This window comes from Bufo gargarizans, chromosome 11 (genome assembly GCF_014858855.1).
Source record: "Bufo gargarizans isolate SCDJY-AF-19 chromosome 11, ASM1485885v1, whole genome shotgun sequence".
NCBI lineage: Eukaryota > Metazoa > Chordata > Amphibia > Anura > Bufonidae > Bufo > Bufo gargarizans.
Window position 1 is genome coordinate 66253309 of NC_058090.1, and position 20608 is coordinate 66273916.

At 44.8% G+C, this 20608-nt stretch overlaps 1 protein-coding gene across 4 annotated transcripts in view; it reads left to right on the forward strand.

Annotated features, from left to right (window-relative positions):
* STRN3 (striatin 3) overlaps window positions 1-20608 on the forward strand; it is an 83702-nt gene that overhangs the window by 12363 nt on the left and 50731 nt on the right. For all 4 annotated transcript variants that reach the window (XM_044272526.1, XM_044272523.1, XM_044272524.1 and 1 more), the window contains exons 2-4: window positions 10159-10262; window positions 14580-14653; window positions 15317-15398. In XM_044272526.1, coding sequence (XP_044128461.1) covers window positions 10159-10262; window positions 14580-14653; window positions 15317-15398 — 260 coding nt within the window. The remainder of the gene's footprint in view (window positions 1-10158; window positions 10263-14579; window positions 14654-15316; window positions 15399-20608) is intronic.

Here is a 20608-nt window from a genome sequence, read left to right on the forward strand (position 1 = left end):
CAGGTGGGCACGGCTGGGCTCCAGGAAGGTTAGTACAGCCCCTTGGACACATACAAGACTCATTTACATATCTATAAAATCCTTTTTTTAAAGAAATTAAAACCACACAGCCCTATAGGACAGGTATATTGCGGACATGCTAGTGGCGATCCAGCCGTGCATGTCCGCAGCTCTATAGCCCAAAACTTGGTGACAGAATCCCTTTAACAACCCTTGACGTAGTAGTAAGTCACAGCAGCAAGTGACTTACTGCAAGTTGCAAATTGACAGGCACAGAAAAATGTTTAAGTAATAAAAATAGCCATGTTAGATATTACCGCGTCCGTAACGAGCGGCTCTATAAAAATGTCACATGACCTACCCCCTTAGGTGAACGCTAAAAAAAACTGTGCCAAAACATTTTTGGGTTGCCTCACAAAAAGTGTAATATTGAGCAATCAAAAATCATACGTGCACCAAAATAGTACTAATAAAACTGTCACCTTATTCTGTAGTTTTCAAAAATGGGGTCACTTTTTGGGAGTTTCTACTGTAGGGGTGCATCAGGGGGTCTTCTAATGCGACATGGAAACTTAAAATTATCCCAGTGAAATCTGCCCTCCAAAGTCCATACGTTCCTCCTCTTCTGAGCCCTGCTGTGTGCCCATACATCAGTTTACGACCACAGAATCAGGGTTTTAAATATTGTTTTGTTTTGCTGTTAACCCTCACTGCCTTATAGGAAAAAAATATTAAAATGGATGCCACATAAAGTGTAATAACTATTTAGAGGTATCACTATCTGTCTTAAAGGCAGAGAAATAAAAATTTAGAAAATTGCAAATTTTTCCGCATTTTTGGTAAAAATTTTTTTTTTAAATGCATGAACTCAAATTTACCACTATCACGAAGTACAATGTGTCATGAGAAAACAATCTCAATGTATTTGATAATTAAAAGCGTTCCAAAGTTATTACCACATAAAGTGACACATTTCAGATTTCCGAAATTTGGCCTGGTCCTTAAAGGGGTATTTTTTCAACTCCTGTAGCGTTGGTGTGTATGGTGCAATTAAGTATAATACATATCAGCCCCTGAAGTGACACTTCTTCCAGGTCTGCTTCTCTTTCTGCGTCCTCTCATGTTTGTGAGAAAGACAGAACCTAATAGAGAGAAAGATATGGAAAATAGTGACTGCTGTGTAGTGAAAAACATAGGCAGACTGTAAGATTTACAGACTGACAGACACACGGTATTACAGAGACACAGACAGACAGCATCAAGACGCAGAAAGCAGTTAGAAAGAGCAATTAACGGGTGAAGCAGATGTGACCCTGAGCAAGGTGAAGAAAGTAACAGAAAAAGCTACAACGAAAGCTTACTGCTAGGCCTCTTTCACACAACCGTTTTTTTTTTTTCGTATACAGAACCATTCATTTCAATGGTTCTGCAAAAAAAAAAAACTGAATGTACTCCGTATGCATTCAGTTTCCGTATTTCCATTTTTCCGTTCCGTTGAAAGAACATGTCCTATTATTGCCCGCAAATCACATTCCATGGCTCCATTTAAGTTAACTGGTCCGCAAAAAAAAAAAAAAAACGGAACACATACGGAAATACATCTGTATGTCTTCCGTATCCGTTCCGCTTTTGCGGAACCATCTATTGAAAATGTTATGCCCAGCTCAATTTTTTCTATGTAATTACTGTATATGCCATACGGAAAATGAAACGGAAAACACAAAACTGAAAAACAGACTGCAAAACAGTGAAAACGCCATACGGTTGTGTGAAAGAGGCCTTGAGTGTCAGGGTTACTCAGCAAGCCAGCTTCAGGTGATGGGGAGCACAGCTCCCTTACATGCCTTGTGGAATCAGCACACAGCTCCCTCTCTCAGCAGAGAAGCCCCAACCAGAGCTCGTCCCAGGTGCAGAGAATGCTGGGACTAGACACAGAGCAGAGAATCCCCAACCAGAGCTCGTCCCAGGTGCAGAGAATGCTGGGACTAGACACAGAGCAGAGAATCCCCAACCCGAGCTCGTCCCAGGTGCAGAGAATGCTGGGACTAGACACAGAGCAGAGAAGCCCCAACCAGAGCTCGTCCCAGGTGCAGAGAATGCTGGGACTAGACACAGAGCAGAGAAGCCCCAACCAGAGCTCGTCCCAGGTGCAGAGAATGCTGGGACCAAACACAGAGCAGAGAAGCCCCAACCAGAGCTCGTCCCAGGTGCAGAGAATGCTGGGACTAGACACACAGCAGAGAATCCCCAACCAGAGCTTGTCCCAGGTACAGAGAATGCTGGGACTAGACACAGAACAGAGAAGCCCCAACCAGAGCTCGTCCCAGGTGCAGAGAATGCTGGGACCAGACGCAGAGAAGCCCCAACCAGAGCTCGTCCCAGGTGCAGAGAATGCTGGGACCAGACACAGAGCAGAGAAGCCCCAACCAGAGCTCGTCCCAGGTGCAGAGAATGCTGGGACCAGCCGCAGAGAAGCCCCAACCAGAGCTCGTCCCAGGTGCAGAGAATGCTGGGACCAGACGCAGAGAAGCCCCAACCAGAGCTCGTCCCAGGTGCAGAGAATGCTGGGACCAGACACAGAGCAGAGAAGCCCCAACCAGAGCTCGTCCCAGGTGCAGAGAATGCTGGGACTAGACACAGAGCAGAGAAGCCCCAACCAGAGCTTGTCCCAGGTGCAGAGAATGCTGGGACTAGACACAGAGCAGAGAAGCCCCAACCAGAGCTTGTCCCAGGTGCAGAGAATGCTGGGACTAGACACAGAGCAGAGAAGCCCCAACCAGAGCTTGTCCCAGGTGCAGAGAATGCTGGGACTAGACACAGAGCAGAGAAGCCCCAACCAGAGCTCGTCCCAGGTGCATAGAATGCTGGGACTAGACACAGCAGAGAAGCCCCAACCAGAGCTCGTCCCAGGTGCAGAGAATGCTGGGACTAGACACAGAGCAGAGAAGCCCCAACCAGAGCTCGTCCCAGGTGCAGAGAATGCTGGGACTAGACACAGAGCAGAGAATCCCCAACCAGAGCTCGTCCCAGGTGCAGAGAATGCTGGGACCAGACACAGAGCAGAGAAGCCCCAACCAGAGCTCGTCCCAGGTGCAGAGAATGCTGGGACTAGACACAGAGCAGAGAATCCCCAACCAGAGCTCGTCCCAGGTGCAGAGAGTGATGGGACTAGACACAGAGCAGAGAAGCCCCAACCAGAGCTCGTCCCAGGTGCAGAGAATGCTGGGACCAGACACAGAGCAGAGAAGCCCCAACCAGAGCTCGTCCCAGGTGCAGAGAATGCTGGGACTAGACACAGAGCAGAGAAGCCCCAACCAGAGCTCGTCCCAGGTGCAGAGAATGCTGGGACTAGACGCAAAGAAGCTGAGCATGATCGACCAGCAGCAGGCGCGAGCAGACAGGTTGTAAGGGAAGCAGGAGTGTAAACAAGGCTGAGGGAGACTAGGAACAAAGTACATTAGAGAACGGTGCAAAAGGGTTTATTACAGTATATTAGATATTTAGTGCTTTCCCGACATGTGACGTATTATTACGTCACATGTTAGGTCTTTAAAGATGGCACCCGCTCCTGAGCAGAGCAGGCGCCATAGCAACTGGGCAGATACCCATGGCTAATGTCCGCATTCAGCGGTAATATCAATTGTGGACATTTAACCTCTCAGATGCTGTTGGTCAAACTTCACCACAGCATCTGAGGGCCCTAAATTCCGAAAGCGTACGCTTCTGGTGATGCTCTGGCTCCCCCGGGGCGGCAATCGGAGGAGCTGGAGCTTGTGTGTAGCATCCCCAGTCATAGTGAATGACAGGAGGCTGCTGCACAGTGTTTTGCTATGGAGCCCTTGTCTGTAGCAGGGCTCCAGAGGACACTAGTAAAATCATCATAGACTGCAATGCTAATGATTGCTTGTTATAGTTCCCTATGGAAACTACCGTTTAAAAAAAAAAGGAAAAAATATAAAAATTCAGATCATCCCCCTTTCCACAAAATGAGAATAAAAAAATACACATCATGGGTATCGCCACATGTGAAACTGCCCATACTATTAAAATATAATAGTATTAATCCCATAAGGAAAAAGGTGAAACGAAAAGAGTCAAAATGGCCGATTTGCCTTTTTTTTTTTTTTTGGTCGCTTCTCCAACAAAAAACAAAAAAATGAGCCCTTATACAGCTCCACACACATAACTACAAAAAGTTTTATAGATGTCAGAAAATGACAGCAAAAAAATAAAGATTCGTACTGACCTGGAGAATGAAGATCACAAGTCTGTTTTACTGCATAATGAACCATGTAAAACAGTGTCTAAATATATATATTTTTTTTCCAATTCCACGACTTTGGATTTTTCCCCCCCAGTACATTCTATGCAATATTAAATAGTGTCGTTGGGAGTACAACTTGTCCTGCAAACAATAAGCCCTCATACGGCTATGGTATGTGAAAGGAAAAATGTTATGGCTCTGGGAAGGCGGGGAACGCAAAATGAAAACGCAGAGTAACAAAAAAAAGCTCTGGGGTAGAAGGGGTTAAACCTGCACAATGCTTTCAAAGCAGACCCAAGTCAGGGAACTGGAATACCCCTTTAAAGGGGTTGTCTCAGTTCAGCAAGAGGCATTTATTATGTAGAGAAAGTTAACACAAGGCACTTATTGTGATTACCCATATTGCCTCCTTTGCTGGCTGGATTCATTTTTACATCACATAATACACAGCTCGTTTCCATGGTTACGACCACCCTGCAATCTAACAGCAGTGGCCATGCTCGCACACTATAGGAAAAAGCACTAACCTGTGTGCTTCCATGTTCCCAGCCACCAGAGAAGCAAGCACGACCATTGCTGCTGGATTGTAGGGTGGTCGTAACCATGGAAACGAGCAGTGTATAATGTGCTGGAAAAATGAATCCAGCTAGCAAAGGAGGCAATATGGACAATCGCAATACATTAGTAAGTGCCTTGTATTAACTTTCTCTACATGATAAATGCCATTTGCTGAAGCGAGACAACCCCTTCAACCCCGGGCCTGTTTTCACCTTCCTGCCTAGGCCATTTTTTTGCAAATCTGACATGTCAAACAGTTGGAAAAATGTTCAAATTTCCAAATTTCAATTTCTCTACTAGATAGATAGTAATACCTCCAAAAATAGTAATTACTTTACATTCCCCATATGTCTACTTCATGTTTGGATGAAGAAGTTTGGAAGCAAATCTTGAAGTTTTTCGGAAAATTTCCAAAATCCACTTTTTAAAGGACCAGTTCAGGTCTGAAGTCATTTTCTGAGGCTTACATAATAGAAACCACTCAAAAATGACCCCATTTTAGAAACTGCACTCCTCAAGGTATACAAAACTGATTTTAGAAACCTTGTTAACCCTTTAGGTGTTACACAAGAATTAATAGAAAATGGAGATGAAATTTCAGAATTTCACTTTTTTGGGCAGCTTTTACATTTTAATCAATTTTTCCAGTAGCAAAGCAAGGGTTAACAGCCAAATAGATCAGGTTAGTATATGGGGTGGAGCAGGCACTCTATCACCTGAAGCTGCGAAGAAGTATTTCTATAAGTATGTATGGTGTATGGATATAGTGAGCCGCCATCTACTATATTTTGCTTTAACAGCCAAATAAAACTCAATATTTATTCCCCTGATTCTGCGGTTTACAGAAACACCCGACATGTGATCGTAAACTGCTGTATGGGCACACGGCAGGTCGTAGTAGGAAAGGAACGCCATATGGTTTTTGGAAGGCAAATTTAGCTGAACTAGTTTTTAGATGCCATGTCCCATTTGAAGGCCCCCTGATGCACAACTACAGTAGAAACTCAAAAAGGTGACCACATTTTGGAAACTACGGGATAAGGTGCCCATTTTGGGGTACATATGATTTTTAATTGCTCTATATTACGTTTTTTGTGAGGGAAGGTAACCAAAAAATGGATGTTTTGGCATCTTTTTTTATTTTTACAGCGTTTACCTAAGGGATTAGGTCATGTGACTTTTTTATAGAGCAGATCGTTGCGCACGTGGCAATACCTATTATGTCTACTTTTTCTTATTGAAGTTTTACACAATAATAGCATTTTTGAAACAGAAATAATGATATTTTAGTGTCTCCATAGTATGAGAGCCATAGCTTTATTTTTTTTTTATTTTTTTTTGACCGATTTTCTTAGGGTCTCATTTTTGCGGGATGAGGTGACTGTCTGGTACTATTTTGGGGGGCATACGCCTTTTTGATCACTTGCTGTTGCAATTTTTTTTACGGTGTTCATCTGAGGGGTTAGGTCATGTGATATTTTTAGAGCTGGTTGTTATGGATGTGGCGATACCTAATGTAATTTTTTTTTTTTTTTTATGTATTTCACTTTAGCACAATAATAGTTTTGAAACAAAAAAAATGATGTTTTAGTGTCCATTTTCTGAGAGCTATATTTAAAAAAAATAAAAAAATTTGTTGCGATTGTCTAAGGTAGGGGCACGTTTTTTGCGGGATGAGGTGACTGTTTTATTGATACCGTTTTGTGGGACATACGCCTGTTTGATCGCTTGGTGTTGCACTTTTTGTGATGCAAGGTGACAAATGTTTTTTTTTTTTTTTTTAACACTGTTTTTTTTGTTTGTATTTATGGTGTTTATCAGACAGGGTGGATCATGTGATATATTTAAAGAGCCGGTCATTACGGACGTGGCGATACCGAATGTGTTTTTTTTTTTTTTTCTGTTTGTTATAAAATAAGGGGAAAGGGGCATTTTTTTTTTTTAGAACCTTTTTTTTTTATTTTTTTTTATTTATGATCATCACTTTTGGGTGTATGATCCCCACTGCAATGCATTACAATACATCTGCCTTTTCATTCTTAGCTGGATACACTCCGACCAGTGTACAGTCATGGCTAAAAGTTTTGACAATTGCATAAATATTGGAAAAGTTGCTGCTTAAGTTTTTATAATAGCAATTTGCATATACTCCAGAATGTTATGAAGAGTGATCGGATGAATTGCATAGTCCTTCTTTGCCATGAAAATTAACTTGATCCCCCAAAAAACTTCCCACTGCATTTCATTGCTGTCGCTAAAGGACCTGCTGAGATCATTTCAGTAATTGTCTTGTTAACTCAGGTGAGAATGTTGACGAGCACAAGGCTGGAGATCATTATGTCAGGCTGATTGGGTTAAAATGGCAGACTTGACCTGTTAAAAGGAGGGTGATGCTTGAAATCATTGTTCTTCCATTGTTAACCATGGTGACCTGCAAAGAAACGCGTGCAGCCATCATTGTGTTGCATATGGCTACTAAGTAGGGATGTCCCGATACCATTTTTTTAAGACTGAGTACGAGTACCGATACTTTTTTTTAAGTACTCACCGATACCAATTACGATACTAATTTTAACAATAAAATACACACATGTATTTTCTGACTACTGACCAACCAAAAGGCCCAAAAACAGAACTATAACGTTCCAAGGAGATGTTATACTGTGTGGGGGCAGCCACAAGGAGACGTTATACTGTGTGGGGGGGCAGCCACAAGGAGACGTTATCCTGTGTGGGGGGGCAGCCACAAGGAGACGTTATCCTGTGTGGGGGGGCAGCCACAAGGAGACGTTATCCTGTGTGGGGGGGCAGCCACAAGGAGACGTTATCCTGTGTGGGGGGGCAGCCACAAGGAGACGTTATCCTGTGTGGGGGGGCAGCCACAAGGAGACGTCATCCTGTGTGGGGGGGCAGCCACAAGGAGACGTCATCCTGTGTGGGGGGGCAGCCACAAGGAGACGTCATCCTGTGTGGGGGCAGCCACAAGGAGACGTCATCCTGTGTGGGGGGGCAGCCACAAGGAGTCTGTGACCACTTGGGCTGGTTATAATCTTCTAAGCTTTATACACTTACTAGGGTTGGTTCCTATAACTTTCAAAACTACTGAATCTTCGGTTCACTTGCTGAGTCTGCTCTCAAGTGAACCGAAGGTCAAGAGGGACTCGCTCCTGGCAAACACAGCTCTACTGCAGTGAATGCAGTGGAGCAGACTAATGTAATTACAATGTATAGTTATTGCAGGGACTCGGAGAATCGTCTGAGAGTTTATTAGTTAAAAGAATCGAATGAGTCAGACACTGTCACCGAGTCCCTGCCAGGCTTCCTGCTCTGCTACATGCTACACTGCTGCATGCACCCTGTACACACACAGCTCTGCTACATGCTATACTAATGCGCCCCCCACCCCAGACAGGGAGCCGCAGAGCAGGAAGCCTGGCAGGGACTCGGTGACACGTCTCTGACTCATTCGATTCTTTTAACTAATAAACTCTCAGACGATTCTGAGTCCCTGCACGACTCCCCCTGTGCTGTGAGTCAGTGCTGGTTGCCTCTGATTGGTTGGAGGGTGGGGAGGGGTGGGGCTAGCTTCCACTGTAGGCTCCTATTACACTGCCTGCTGCTGCCTCTATGCTAATCTGACTGAGCTGTTTCACACGGATCAGCTCAGTCAGAGAAATCACAGCTGTATTTGCTGTGCGAGATGCAGGGGCAGGCCGCGGACGGACACAGGCACATTTAGAAGCGGCGCACAGGTATGGGCAGTGGTATCAGGGACATTTGCACGAGTACATGTACTCGTGCAAATGTCGGGTATCGGTCCCGATACGGATATCGGTATTGGGACATCCCTACTACTGAGATTGCACCTCAATCAACAATTTATAGGATCATCAAGAACTTCAAGGAAAGAGGTTCAATTCTTGTTAAAAAGGCTTCAGGGCGTCCAAGAAAGTCCAGCAAGCGCCAGGATCGTCTCCTAAAGAGGATTCAGCTGCGGGATCGGAGTGCCACCAGTGCAGAGCTTGCTCAGGAATGGCAGCAGGCAGGTGTGAGCACATCTGCACGCACAGTGAGGCGAAGACTTTTGGAAGATGGCCTAGTGTCAAGAAGGGCAGCAAAGAAGCCACTTCTCTCCAAAAAAACATCAGGGGCAGATTGATCTTCTGCAGAAAATATGGTGAATGGACTGCTGAGGACTGGGGCAAAGTCATATTCTCCGATGAAGCCTCTTTCCGATTGTTTGGGGCATCGGGAAAAAAAGGCTTGTCCGGAGAAGAAAAGGTGAGCGCTACCATCAGTCCTGTGTCATGCCAACAGTAAAGCATCCTGAGACCATTCATGTGTGGGGTTGCTTCTCATCCAAGGGAGTGGGCTCACTCACAATTTTGCCCAAAAACACAGCCTCCAACAGCAACTTCTTCCAACAATCCAACAACAGTTTGGTGAAGAACAACGCATTTTCCAGCACGATGGAGCACCGTGCCATAAGGCAAAAGTGATAACTAAGTGGCTCGGGGACCAAAACATTGACATTTTGGGTCCATGGCCTGGAAACTCCCCAGATCTTAATCCCATTGAGAACTTGTGGTCAATCCTCAAGAGGCGGGTGGACAAACAAAAACCCACTAATTCTGACAAACTCCAAGAAGTGATTATGAAAGAATGGTTTGCTATCAGTCAGGAATTGGCCCAGAAGTTGATTGAGAGCATGCCCAGTCGAATTGCAGAGGTCCTGAAAAAGAAGGGCCAACACTGCAAATACTGACTCTTTGCATAAATGTCATGTCAGTGTCGATAAAAGCCTTTGAAACGTATGAAGTGCGTGTAATTATATTTCACTACATCACAGAAACAACTGAAACAAAGATCGAAAAGCAGTTTAGCAGCGAACTTTGTGAAAACTAATATTTGTCTTTTGGACTTTTGGCCACGACTGTACACACCTGTTAGGCTTCTTACACAGGAATGATACGGATTGTGTCAGGGGCGTTCAGTGAAACTCGCACCATTTTGCAAACAAATTCAGTCAGTTTTTTCTACAATTGCATTTAGTGTTAGTTTTTTCCACCCGATGCAATTCGTTTTAATGTGTTTTTCACGTGTGTGAAAAAAACAGAGGATTTACAAACAACCTCTCTTCGCAACAATCAATGAAAAACGCATCGCATCCGGATTACTATGCGTTTTTCACTAAAGCCCCATTCATCAGGGATAGGTCATCAATATTAAAAAGCCAAGACAACCCCTTTAAGAACAGCGTCGTCCTAGGTTTGTGTTCATAAGCAATTGCATTTTCAGGGATGTTTTCTGAAAAGGTTTCTTTTTTTGTTTTTCAGGCACGGATAGCCTTTCTTCAAGGTGAAAGAAAAGGTCAAGAAAACTTGAAGAAGGACCTAGTTAGAAGGATAAAAATGTTAGAATATGCTTTGAAACAGGAGCGGTAAGTTGCTCTTGATTTGTTACAATATGTATATATGGATGTTTTTTGTAAAGGAAAAGGGAAGGTTTCTAGGGATTTACTTGTTTAAAGGGAATATCCCCTGATTAATGTAAAAAAAGACTTAATATAGTACATGACAACCTCTTTCTAACAAAGCTAGACCCAGGCCTGTACCTCACATGGGTCCTGAGATCTCCTCATTCCTTGTTCTAATTAGGCTACTTTCACTCAATCGGTCTGCAACTATGGCATAGCTGTTTCAGCGGACAACTGGAGAATCGGCCAGACACAATCCGCAGTATGCTTGGTTCACCCCTTGTCTGCCGGAATGCATACAGGTCTCTGCCTATATAGCAAAATGGGAGGCACGCTCTGAGGGCTGAAGCTTACCCAAATATAATATGTAAAAAAGAGCAGCACTCCAACACAGGATAAAATAAAATCCACTAAATGTATTCACCCATGGTGAGCCTTTCTCAATTGTAGAGCTGAAACGTTGCCACACCATGAGTGAATACATTTTGCGGGTTTTATTTTATCCTGCGTTGAGTGCTGCTCTTTTTTTTTACATAATATATATTTATAATAATAATGTGGTTGACCGATTTCCAGTGGAATTAGTCTATATGCCATATCCAGTTATTTATGCTCCATACAAACATGACTGTATACTCTCACCTTCTTGTCATCCTTCACATACATGGGCTCCGACATAGTGGTGCTCTCTCCCTTTGCCTGTTCCTGGGTACTAATCAACACAAAAACCGCCTTGATCTGAGCTTATGTTTTTAAGAGATTATTAAAAGGTAAAATATACCTTTTAATAATCTCTTAAAAACATAAGCTCAGATCAAGCTCGGACCCCATGGGTCAAGACAACATGTATACAGAATGAAATACTTATTATCTCAGATCAGCATATAGTTTAAGCAATCTCCCAGGGTTACTCACAGTTTGTTGAAATAGCCTAGTATAACTTATTTGAAGAGAGCAGGGACTCATATGTTGAGAGGGACGTGGTGAGGAAGGACGTGATAATGATGATATCACTGGTACATCTTCCAGGGTAGAGATCGACCGATTATCGGTTTTACCGATATTATCGGCCGATAGAGGATTTTGACTGTTATTGGTATGGGCATCTATTTTGCCGATATTCCGATAACGTATGGGGAACACAGATCGCGCTGCTCTCTGTGTTCCCTCAGCAGCACGGGGGAGAAGGAAGCAGTGTCTCCTCCCCCCTGTGCTGCTGCTGCCGCCAATGAGGAGACAGATGAGAAGAGGAGGGGAGGGGCTTTAGCCACTGCGCCACCAATGATGTTAACTTACTCATTCATTTAAATTGAACAGGAGGCGGGAGCTGCAGAATCACATAGCCGACTCCCGGCCTCTATGAGCTGTAGCTGCGATCTGCGGTAGTTAATCCCTCAGGTGCCGCGCATCGCAGCTACCGCTCATAGAGGTCGGGAGCCGGCTATGTGATTCTGCAGCCAGCTCCCACCTCCTGTATATGAATAAATGAGAGATTTATGTTCATTGGTGGCGCAGTGCGCCCCCCCAAGCCCCCTAGTATTTATCATTGGTGGCGCAGTGCGCCCCCCACCCCAGTATTAAAAACATTGGTGGTGCAGTGTGCCCCTCCACCCAAACCCCCCCAGTTTTAATCATTGGTGGCAGTGGCCACAGGGTCCCCTCTCCCCTCCTTCTCCTGTGTAATCCTGGGGCTCCGATCGGTTACCATGGCAGCCAGAACGCTATTGAAGCCCTGGCTGCTATGGTAAGCTCCCTGCTGCTGTGTGCACAGAGCAGCAGGGAGAGTGTGACGTCCTATTCACCCTGATAGAGATCTATCAGGGTGAATAGGACAAGGGTTCTAGTCGCTAAGGGGGCTAAAAGTTAGTATAAAAAATAAAATAAAAAATTAAGTATAAATGAAAAAAAAAAATTACATAAAAAATTAAACTGCACATTAACAATAAAAATATTCATTTTCAGCAGATTTGTGTAGTGTTTTTTTTTTCCCACAGAATATCGGTATAAATTATCGGCTATCGGCCTGAAAGTTCACAAATTATCGGTATCGGCCCTAAAAAAATCAATACCGGTTGATCCCTATTCCAGGGCAACGCAGGCTAGAAGTAAACGATAGGAACCATTGATAAACATATTTCTCCCTATGCGTCCCTTCCTAAACCTCAGCCCAGGGACACCCCTTGATGGTAGGGGTTCCCTGTCCTCGTACCTTATCTGTATGCCCCTATTCAACCCTACATTCTAAAGGAAAGGGAAATATAAATAACAGAATGCTGAATACATGCAAGTATCCCACTAAAGGGCAACCAAAGTAAACCTGAAACAGACAGTTTTCCCGACGCTGCGTTTCCCCAGTCGATAAAAATCACATCCAGTTCGTCGGGGATAAATTATACTTGGCTTTCCGTCTCACAATGGAGACTATCACTCGGTGCCCCTCTGTCATGTCCTGCTCTGACTATGTACGGAGGTCAGCCAGAATAGCAGCATGTGTTTAGTGTTCTGTTTTGGAGCCGTGCTGGATCCGCCTCCCATCAGGTGCACTGGGTGGGGTCATTAGTTTAAATGGCACTCTATCCCAGTGCTCTGAGCGGGTTATAGAAATCATTCTGGCCTTGGAAGCAAGGAGGGAAGGTTGTTTGTTCCAGCTCAGAAAAGATAAGTTTGGTTTTCATTTTTTGTTGTTGGCTATCTTGGTTGTGTTGGTGTCATCTCTCCCATCCAAGTTCTGTGCGAGCAGGCTGCTCCTATTCCCCTTTTCACCATCTCAGGGAATCTAGGGTGTTTTAGCCCAGGCACGAGGACACTTCATTCCTACCATCTAGGTTTGAATGTGGGCTGTGCAGAGCAGGGAGAGAAGTCAGGGATTTGCTAGGAGGTGACCCTTCCCCCTGCTTCTCGCCTAGAGCCTGGTTTGCTGGTTTATCTGTATGTCTGTCTGAGATCCCGTCCGGCGTGACACCCTCAATCAGGACCCTCTGGGAGACTTGTGCCAGGATGCAGGCTTTTGGGATGTCAGGGATCTCAGTTTTGATTTCAAACTGGAGCCTTAAATACTCTCCTCCCATCCCCACACACACACATAGTACCAACCCCCACCACCACCTCAGACTGTCTGTCATTCCCCTCCAATATTATGAAGATACATGGATTATATCGATCGTTAACCTTATCTATGCTTATTAGTTCCTAATCATGTATGATACATATACATATAAACAAGTATATAAGAAAGAGGACGCCGCTCTGGAACGCATATGCGCTCCACAGAGCGGACGTTATGTCATCAAAGAGCGCCTCGGAGCCGGATACGACGTCACCTCAAACCATGTGACGCCACTCTGGAACGCGCATGCGTTCCACAGAGCGGAAGTTACATCACCGCCGAGCACCTCGGAAACTACGTCATATCCGTGCGTTCCAAAGACCGGAAGTGTCATGTACGCAGTATCTTTGGAGTGCTCCTGCGTTCCATCAGTCGGAACCACATTGTTAAGAATTAGTCGAGGCATTAGGACAAAAAATAGAGCTCAATTAGGGTAACAGGTAGATCTATATATATTCAAATATTACCCAATCGCCTCCTGGTGATCATGATTGAAAATTCCCAAGTATACTATAGAAGATAAGCTTAGAGGGGATTGGGGGGATTAGTGGGGGAGGAGGAGGCCGGAAGAGCACTCAGATAGTGCATCCAGGTCTGGAAACGCCTTAATTCACAATATTGCCCACATTATAAACCATGGTGGGACCATCCATTTATAGAAGGACAACGTCTTCATTGTTTTGATCTATCATCTTGGATCTCTTCCGATCCGATATTTAGAAGTATGGCACTCATTTTGAATGTACAGCACCCTATTTGACAACTGGAAACTGAGGGAGGGGGATTGGAGAGACCTCCAGCCCAGCACCAGCATTTAAATCGCTAGTCAGTAAGGCTTGATTTAAATCATGGTTTTCTACATAAAGACTCATTCTTGCTGGTATAACTTATAACTTTGATCGCATGGCAGCAGGTAACAAGTAACTTCAGAGGCCACAAGCGCTGGACATGTTTTTTTCCCTATATTCACCCCATAAGACTCACTAACCTTTTCCCCCTTTTTTTGGGCGGAGGGGGGTGTCTTATAGGGCGAAAAATATGGTAGTATCTCTTATTCATGTTTAATAAAAGTGAATTTTAAAGGAACAGAGTATTACTCACGTGTTGGCTTAGTAGTTCTTTACATTTATAGTTGAGCATTGTCTTATGGTATTTTAACATAATGTTTGTTGTAGGGCAAAATACCATAAATTAAAATATGGAACAGAATTAAATCAAGGCGATATGAAGATGCCAGCCATTGAATCGGGTAAGCACATTCTTTAATCCTGTCACTTGTGTGGGTATTTGGTATGCTGTGCCATTCCATAAGCTGCAGATTCCTTCAATTTCTCCTTTTCTGTAAAGGTGTTAATTCAGAGATTTTAAGTTGTGCACGGGACATTCCAGGAAGGATGGGCATTGAGAATGTATATTACCCATGGTCCATGGTTCATCCCTTTTTTGTATGTCTCCCCTTTGGAGATTGCCCAGATATGATTCTTGGGCCTCATGCACATGAACGTATTTAGTGTCCGTTCACGGTCGTGTGCATGTAGCCTTATGCTAATCTTGAAGATCTCCACTGAGAACATCTCCTGGCAGACTGGTACACGGATGCAGACCCTTCACATCTGAACATCTCATGTTTGGATTGAACAGGGCCTTATGTGTTGGTTATGACTGATTCTCTGTCCTTACATTTCAGAAATGTCTCCTAACGGCATGCATCTGTCATTGGAAATGTGCAGCTTTGATTTGAGACTTGGTGATTTTTAGCAGGACTCGTTTCGGTATCTCTTGAAACGGGTCTATAGCCATGTGTTAATAATGCTGTCACCTGCTGCTTGTATACAGACAGATGGTGCCTGAATAGTGTATTATAAGGAATAGATGCCGTTAACATCAGTCTATATTTACTCCTTCGTTTCAGAAGAAACCAAAGAATCTGAGATTCCCCCAGGGCTTCCGAACAGTCAGCTGACCTGGAAACAAGGCCGGCAGCTGTTAAGGCAGTAAGTATATATGTGAAGACGTGCAGATTTGGTTACAGTCTCATAATACTCTGTCTGATGGGTTGGGAGGCAAGAGCTGTGGGCTCCAGGCTCCCAAATCCTCGCCCAGCTCTGTCTAAAGTCCACAGAGTCCATATATTGAACTGACACGTTGGCCTCTGCACAGTGATTATTGCTGCTGATTGTGTCATTAGATTTTATATAGTATTTCCCTGTAAATTAACAGAAAGAAAAAAATGAATTATAAATATCTATATCTTTTCATGGGACAACCCTGGAGATCTGACACTTTGATACAATGTAAAGTAGTCAGTGTACAGCTTGTATAATGGTGCAAATTTGGTGTGCCCTCAAAATAACTCACCACACAGCCCTTAAAGAGGACCTGTCACCTCTCCTGACGTGTATTCCCCATGTACTAACAATTCTGGAGCCTCTATTCTTCTGGCTCTATGTTGTGCCATTCCTCTATTTCTACTAGAAGTTACTGGGAGAAATACTTAATTTTCTGGTAAAATGACAGGGGTGCCAACACTTGCGGCCATCCTCTATATACCTCTATAATAAAATCCCTCTGTGCGTGCGATGTGTCCGTGCCGATATTAAATGCGCATGTGCTGCGCACCAGCCAATAGAATTGCAGCACACCACAAGGAGCAGAAGCGTTCACATCAGCGCAACAGAGAACAGAATCGGGAGAGAAAGAAGCACTCTCTGCTAATTGGTGGAAGAGCCGGTAAGGGGGCATGATTTTGAATCCCCATCATCGCAAGGGGGTTACCTGGAGCAGAGACCACCTTTGCAGGGGCACAACAGGAGATGGAGGTGGCGTGAGCACAGGCACCAGAAGGAGGAAGGGCATCTGGAACTAAAGGAGAGGCACTTGAAGCAGGGGTACTCGGGGAGGGGGGGCCCCTGGATGCATGGAGAGTAGGGGCTCTGGGGAACACATACAGCAGAGCACCTGGAGCAGGGGCCACTGAAGGGGGTTACCTGGAGCAGGGGCCGCTGAAGGGGGTTACCTGGAGCAGGGGCCGCCGAGGGGGGGTTACCTGGAGCAGGGGCCGCCGAGGGGGGTTACCTGGAGCAGGGGCCGCCGAGGGGGGGTTACCTGGAGCAGGGGCCGCCGAGGGGGGTTACCTGGAGCAGGGGCCGCCCCGGCCACCAGTATACTATTTTGGGGAATTTATTTACAGTTTTCACTGAGTGGTAAATAATTTTATTGTGGGCCAATACAATGATGATAATACCACATTTCTATATATTTTTTACTATTTTTCCTTTCCTCCTACAGCCTGTCGGCTCTGCATTTTTTCTCTCTCTCCTGAAGGAGGGAGGGGCTGCTTTAGCTGCTCATATCTGTCTCTGGTTTGGTGGCAGCTAGAGACAAGGGCTTTGTATTATTTGAAAGCTGGCAGCTTCAGTACAGGTTAAGATATCACTGTTAGAAGTCAGGATGCTGCTGAAAGTAAAAGGAGATTTTGCCCACGATTTGTTCCCGACTCTATTTTGAAACATGTTATCTCATCTGTTGCTTGGACTAATGCTGTCATTTTGGGCAGAACAGTTAGGTGGTTAATGGGAGTCTGTCACCTACCTAACCCGTTTTAAACGGATCACATTGTTCAGTGGGGCACAAAGACATGACACAGATGTTACCTGTGCTTAGTTTTTCAAATCGTGAGCCATCGCAAGTGCCCAGGGGCGGAGAGTTTTCTGGAAGTGCCCAAGTTCCCCTGCCTCACTCGCGCTTGCCAGCCATGTGGCTCTGTGTCATCATATTTCCCTGTCGGCTGTTCACGCATTGCTGCCGGGCCCGGGCATGTGCACTGTTCTGCCCACTGTGGTCAGAGGCACAGAGATATGCAGTGCGCATGCGCCAATTTCATGCCAGTAACTGGTGCATGCGCACTCTATATCCCTGTGCCTCTGCCCACAGTGGGCAGAACACTGCGCATGCTCTGGCCCGGCAGCGATGCGCGAACGTCCTGTAGGGAAATATGTCACAGAGCCACAGGGCTGGCCTGAGCTTGCTGAGGGGCTGAGTTAGGCGCGAGTGAGGCAGGGTAACTTGGGCACTTTCAGAAAACTCCCTGCCCCTGGGCACTTGCGACGGCTCATTAGCATATGCGATTTGAAGCACCTGAAAAACTAAGCGCAGGTAACATCTGTGTCATGTCTTTGTGCCCCACTGAACAATGTGATCTGTTTAAAACCGGTCAGGTAGATGACAGACTCCCTTTAAAGTAACTTCAAAAATGAATTTTTGGGAAAATTTGCTTGAAACTGTCAAATTGCTTCTAAAAGTTTTAGCTTTCTAACCATCCAAAAAAAATGAAATTTACAATATGATGCCAACATAAAATAGACATATGGGGAATGTTAATAATTTTGTGAGAAACAAGCATTTGTCTTAACCCCTTCACCCCGATGACTTACATGTACATCATCGGGCCGGGCGCCATAGCCGCAGGGTTTCTGCTATTTTAAATAGCAGATACCTGTGGCACATGTATGCGATCAGTCATGAGGCTGATCGCATACATTTTACCCTTCGCAGTCTGGAAGTGGAAGTTCTGCACTTCCGCTCCGGTAACAGCGTTCCCCGACTGAGATCAGGGAATCTGTTATATCTATGAAATAGCCCGAAGCCTCAAGCAGTCTTCGGAGCCTATTTTAGACCTATACCAGTGCAGGCCACTAGGTGGCAGCATTGTATTGGTATAGTGCAAATGAAGTGTTCAATGATGTCTATATAGACAGCAATAAACACAATGGGCAATCTAATGCTTGCCAGTTATTGTCAGCCAAGGTGACTTAAAGTAAAGTTTTTACAAATATAAAAAAAATATTAAAATCGCCCCCCTTTCCTTAAAATTAAAAATACTTAACCAATGAAAAAAAATTAAACATCGTGGGCATCGCCGCGTGCAAAAATTCCCATACTAGTAAAATATAACAATATTCAGGGCTTACGGCAAATGGCGTAACGGGGAAAAAAAAACCTGCTAATTTGCTGTTTTTTTTATTATTTCAACTACCCAATATTTTTTTGGTATCGCTGAAAAGTTGTCCTGCAAAAAAATAGCCCTTACAACACAAAAGTTTATAGGGGTCAGAATATGAATATTTTTAGATTTTTTTTATTCCCCCCCCCCCCCCCCCCCCCCCCCACAAAGGTTTACATTTTTTTTCAGTATTAAAACGCAAGAGAAATTATACGAGTGTGGTATCGTTGGAACCATACTGACCTGGAGAATGAAGATAACAGGTCAATTTTACCGCATAGTGTACAGTGTAATTTAAAAAAATTCTGCTTCCCACTACATGGTATGCAACCGTATATGGAGCCATTAGAAAGTACAACTTGTCCCTCAAAAAATAAGCCCTCATAAGGCGATGTGAACAGAAAAATACAAAGTTTAGAACTATGGGAAAGCAGGGAGGGAAAAACGCAAAATGAAAAATGGCCCGGGCCTTAAAAGGGTTAAAACCAGAGAAATAAAAATTTTCAAAATAAAAATTTTCCAGTACATTTCTTCTTATTTTTTTTATATAAAACTTATCATATTCACCACTAACATGAAGTATGATGTGTCACTAGAAAACAGTCTTGGATCAGTAAAAGCATTCCAGAGTTATTGCCAGATAAAGTGACACATGTCAGGTTTGAAAAATGCGGCTTCGGCATTTGGTCCAAATTGGCTTTTGCTGGAAGGGGTTAGGCCTCTTTCACACTTGCGTTGTCCGGATCCGGCGTGTACTCCACTTGCCGGAATTACACGCCGGATCCGGAAAAACGCAAGTGAACTGAAAGCATTTGAAGACGGATCCGTCTTCAAAATGCGTTCAGTGTTACTATGGCAGCCAGGACGCTATTAAAGTCCTGGTTGCCATAGTAGTAGTGGGGAGCGGGGGAGCGGTATACTTACAGTCCGTGCGGCTCCTGGGGCGCTCCAGAATGACGTCAGAGCGCCCCATGCGCATGGATGACGTGCCATGCGATCACGTCATCCATGCGCGTGGGGCGCCCTGACGTCACTCTGAAGCGCCCCGGGAGCCGCACGGATGGTAAGTATACTGCTCCCCCGCTCCCCACTACACTTTACCATGGTTACCAGGACTTTAGCGTCCCGGCAGCCATGGTAACCATTCAGAAAAAGCTTAACGTCGAAACGACATTTAGCTTAAGGCCGGATCCGGATTAATGCCGGATCTGGCCTTGCGGCAAGTGTTCAGGATTTTTGGCCGGAGCAAAAAGCGCAGCATGCTGCAGTATTTTCTCCGGCCAAAAAACGTTCCGGTCCGGAACTGAAGACATCCTGATGCATCCTGAACGGATTTCTCTACATTCAGAATGCATTAGGATAAAACTGATCAGGATTCTTCCGGCATAGAGCCCCGACGACGGAACTCTATGCCGGAAGAAAAGAACGCAGGTGTGAAAGAGCCCTTAATCAAGGAAGATACAACTAATCTGTTTTTAAGAAATGTACCATTCAATACCTGAAGGCTCTGTCCACCTTCACTACCAACTTTTCAGGGCACCAATTCATCTAACATCAAAAAATAACCTGCAAATTGTTCTCATTAGAAATGTCTGACAGCTCCAGTAAGCAGGGAACCAGGAGAGCAGGGCAGGCCAGACAGGTGCTGGTAGTGGGCGACTCCATTATTAGGGGAACAGATAGGGAAATCTGTCACAAAGACCGTGATCGCCGAACAGTGTGCTGTCTTCCTGGCGCTAGAGTTCGACACATTGCGGATCGGGTTGACAGATTACTGGGAGGGGCTGGAGAAGATCCAGCGGTCATGGTCCATATCGGAACCAATGACAAAGTTAGAGGTAGGTGGAGAGTCCTTTAAAAATGATTTCAGGGATTTAGGTCAAAAGCTGAGGGCAAGGACCTCAAAGGTAGTATTTTCCGAAATACTACCTGTACCACGGGCCACACAAGAAAGGCAACGGGAGATTATGGAGATTAACAAGTGGCTCAAGAACTGGTGTAGGAAGGAGGGGTTTGGGTTCCTGGAGAACTGGGCCGATTTTTCTATCGGCTACAGGCTCTATCGTAGGGACGGGCTGCACCTCAATGGGGAAGGGGCAGCTGTGCTGGGGAGAAAGATGGCTAGAAGGTTGGAGGAGTGTTTAAACTAGGGACTGGGGGGCAGGGTAATTACGTTATAGGACGGGAAGATAGTGCAGATAG